The 3,989-nt window shown below is 53.5% G+C and overlaps 1 protein-coding gene across 1 annotated transcript in view; it reads left to right on the plus strand.

The window, feature by feature from the left end:
- ARHGAP30 (Rho GTPase activating protein 30) overlaps positions 1 to 3,989 on the plus strand; it is a 15,421-nt gene that overhangs the window by 3,012 nt on the left and 8,420 nt on the right. Inside the window, exon 2 of the mRNA XM_049634660.1 lies at positions 2,742 to 2,844. Coding sequence (XP_049490617.1) covers positions 2,742 to 2,844 — 103 coding nt within the window. The remainder of the gene's footprint in view (positions 1 to 2,741; positions 2,845 to 3,989) is intronic.

The raw sequence follows: 3,989 nt of genomic DNA on the forward strand, positions 1-3,989 counted from the left end.
CCATCCTTCCTTCTTTCCCTCCTTCCTTCCTTTCCTCCTTCCTTCCCTCCTTCCTTCCTTCCTTCCTTCCCTCTTCCTTCCTTTCCTCCTTCCTTCCTTCCTTCCTTCCTCTCTCTCTCTCCCTCCCTCCCTCCCTCCCTTTTTTGAAAAGTTTACTTATTAATTTTTTTAGTACTCTCAATGTGGGGCTCGAACTTATGACCCCGAGATCAAGAGTTCCATGCTCTTCTGAAGGTCGTGTTTGTGCACAGTTGGCACTTGCACAGGTCTAGGAATGGGTGATTCCGTAAATTCCGCACCTGCACTTTCCTTGTCTCACCCAAGTCCTGGCTCTGGGGTGGGGGTGGGGGACAAAGGGTGTGGACACCAGGCCACATGAGGAGGGTTTACAATAATGAATAATGGGTTTATTGATTATTTCCTTCATTCTATATTTCTCTAATTAATTACTTCATCCCACCAAGAACTTGGGATGGATGATTCCAAAAGCTAACACTTTACAAAAACATAGAATAAAATGACCGAGGGAATTGGGTTGAAGGGGGAATGAGAGGAAGGTCAAGATCCGTGCCCAGAAGCGCGTATCGGGCGATTCTACACGGTTTCTAGATGTGGGCTCTGAGCTTCCTGGTAACCAAAGAGGTGAACATCATCAGGTCTAAGACTCATAAAGCCCAGAAGGAAAAAAAAAAAAAAAAAAAGGAGAGACAGCTTTTCGTGACACTGACACGGGAGAGGGATTTCTCTAGAAAGTCTTGGTGAATCGAACTTAGTCTTTTGTCTTGGGCAATATTCTCTAGTTCAACCTCCAGGGGATGTTAGTCATCCTCACACCTGATGGCTTTCTTTCCCAAGTCGTCAATACACCATTATCGAGCACCTGTTTCCACCCCGTGCTAGATGCTGGGGAACATGTCACTGGTTTTCAGAGGTGGAGACACAAAGGAAACCAGTGATAACGAAGTGTGGTAAGTGCCACGATACAGATACAAGCAAGGGGCTCAGAGTTGGAGGTGATCTTTGAGGCGTCTTTTGGCGAACGCATCGGAGTTCACCCGTCAAAGACAGAGGGAAGGGTATTTCCAGGCAAGGGAACGACACGAGTTATGGGGCCAAGGCGTGTTCACGGAGCAGCAAAAAGCCGGATCCTAGGGCTTGTCGGAGAGGCAACCGGAGCCGAGGCTGGGAGAGCAGCTGGGCCCGGCCTTTGCAGGGCCTTATGCACCAGGCTGAGGGGTTTCTATTTTATCCTCCATCTGTAGGCCGAGCAGTGAAGACTGGGCCGAAGCAAAGTGTTTATGGAGCAGAAGATTTAAGGCAGGGAAAGCTTTCGCAAGAGAAATACACGGCCTTCTGGAGACAGGGTTTCACACAGGGCGTTGGAAGATTTCCCGAGTCTGAGACATCATGTCAGAAAACATGAGGGATGTCGGGGCGCCTGGGGGGCTCAGTCGGTTAAACGTCCGACTTCGACTCAGGTCATGATCTCTCGGTCCGTGAGTTCGAGCCCCGCGTCGGGCTCTGTGCTGACAGCTCGGAGCCTGGAACCTGCTTCCCATTCTGTGTCTCCCTCTCTCTCTGCCCCTCCCCTGCTCATGCTCTGTCTCTCTCTCTCTCTCTCTCTCTCTCTCTCAAAAATAAATAAACGTAAAAAAAGAAAAAAGAAAACGAGGGATGTCAAAATCAGTAACATTCTGTTTGGGCCTCAGAGAGGGTGCACACACACACACACACACACAGAACCGGTCGCACTTAGATCTTGTCCTTCAGGAGCTTACGGTCTGGCAACAGGGGAGGGGGCCCAGGGTGGGAAAGAGAACGCAACTTTTGGCACCCCTGGATGGGAATCCTGGCGCTAGCTGGTAATGCTGGGCACTCGTTACTTCTCTGACCCTCTGTAGAATGGGGACTAGGATACCTAATGCACAGAGCTTGGCACATCGCTGCTTCTCTCCTGCACCGACCTGTGTGCAGGTTTGCCGCGATCTTGTGCGCCTTCCTATGACAGACCTACTACGCACGCGCTGGCCTCCTGGCTTGACAACAGTCCCCGTCAGCCCTGCGCCTTGTGGGTCCGGACAACTCATGCTCCTTCATTTTCTATAGAGTGTTAAATAAACGTACTTTCCTTGTTTTTTTAAGTTTAGGTATTTCCTTTGAGAGAGAGAGAGAGAGAGAGAGAGCAGGGGAGGGGCAGAGAGAGGGAGGAGAGAGAGAATCCCAAGCGGGCTCCACGCTGTCGGCACAGAGCTCGATGTGGGGCTCGGACTCACGAACTGTGAGATCGTGACCCGGGCCGAAATCCGGGGTCAGACCCTTCCTTGACTGAGCCACCCGGGCGCCCCTAAATAAATGCACTTTCAAGACCCGTCCTTTTACTCCGAGTCTCCTTCCAAGAAGACTGCTGCCCCTTCGAAGATTCTGGGGTAGCAGGTAGTAATTACAGAGAGACAGATTTCAGCTCAACAAAAGGCAGAACTTTCCAGCAGGAGTGGGCGGTCTGGACAGGCAGTGTGCTCCCCCCTCACCTGGGGCATTTTTGCAGACGCTCTGGACCCAATGGACGGAGAGACCGGGGGCTGAGGTCCTCTGAGCCTCCTTGCGACGGGTTGCTATTCCGCGAGCTCTGCCTTCGGTCTCCCCCAACCCCCGTCCCCGATGCTTCCATCTCTCAGATCCCCTGCGGTCTCTGTCCTCCCAGACCTGCTGATCTCTCTTCTCTGTGTCGTCTGTGTCCCCAGTGCCACAGGTGCTGAGGAGCTGTGCAGAGTTCGTGGAAGAATACGGGGTAGTAGATGGGATCTACCGCCTCTCGGGGGTCTCCTCGAATATCCAGAAGCTCCGGTGAGTCAGGCAGGGAGGGGAGGGCTCCGTGGGCCCGGAGGGGCGAGGGAAGCGGGGAGAAGGAAGCGTGGACTCTGGAGTCTCCTCGGGAGGTGCATGTCTCCACTCCCATATACGCCCACCCAGTTCTAAAAAATTGCATATAACTCGTACACCATAAAACTCACTATTTAAACGTGTACGACACAGGGGCGCCTGGGGGGGCTCAGTGGGTTGAACGACCGACGTCGGCTCAGGTCATGCTCTCACGGTCTGTGGGTTCAAGCCCCGCGTCGGTCCCTGTGCTGACAGCTCGGAGCCTGGAGCCTGCTTCCGATTCGGTGTCTCCCTCTCTCTCTGCCCCTCTCCCGCTCTCTCTCTCTCTCTCAAAACTAAACAAAAAAAATAACACTAAAAATAAATACGTACGACTCAGCGATTTTTAGTACATTCACAAGGCCAGGCATGCCACCATCACCACTCATTCCGGAACATTCATCAACCCCCAAAGCACTCGCTCCACATTTCCCCTTTCCCGCAGCCTCTGGCAGCCACGGGTCCCCCACCTGGCTCCGCGGGCTTGCCTGTTCTGGATGTTTCATACAAACGGAACCGCATTACCGTACCCTTTTGTGTCTGGCTTCTTTACGTGGCGGGCCGGCACGGGCTCGTGCACGTTGTCGCACCTGCCGCTACTTCATCTCCGTTTCCGGCTGAGTAAGCCGTCCGTGTGCGGCTCGACCACATTTGGTTCATCTGTACATCGGCCGATGGGCAGTGCGCCTCTTGGCTGCGAGCAACGGCGCGGCCTCGAACGTTCGCCCGCCGGTGTTGGTGCCGACGTGCGGCTTCGGTTCTCTGGGGTAGACACGTGGGAGCGGGCTTGCTGGGTCGCATGTCGAACTTTTTAAGGAGCTGCCGGACCGTTTTCCGTGGCCGGGCGTCAGTTCGCACCCCCAGCAGCCGGGCACGAGGGCTCCAATTTCCCCGCATCCCTCCGGCCATCCCAGCGGATGTGAAGTCATGTTTCACCTGGGTTCGCATCTTCCCTAACAGCCAATGACGGCAAACATCTTGTGTGCTTCTCGCTCACTTGTAGATCTTTTTATTTTTTAATTTTTTTGAGGCTTAGTTATGTTTGAGAGAGAGAGAGAGAGAGAGAGAGA

The sequence above is a fragment of the Panthera uncia genome, chromosome F1, assembly GCF_023721935.1.
Source record: "Panthera uncia isolate 11264 chromosome F1, Puncia_PCG_1.0, whole genome shotgun sequence".
In the NCBI taxonomy this organism is placed as follows: domain Eukaryota; kingdom Metazoa; phylum Chordata; class Mammalia; order Carnivora; family Felidae; genus Panthera; species Panthera uncia.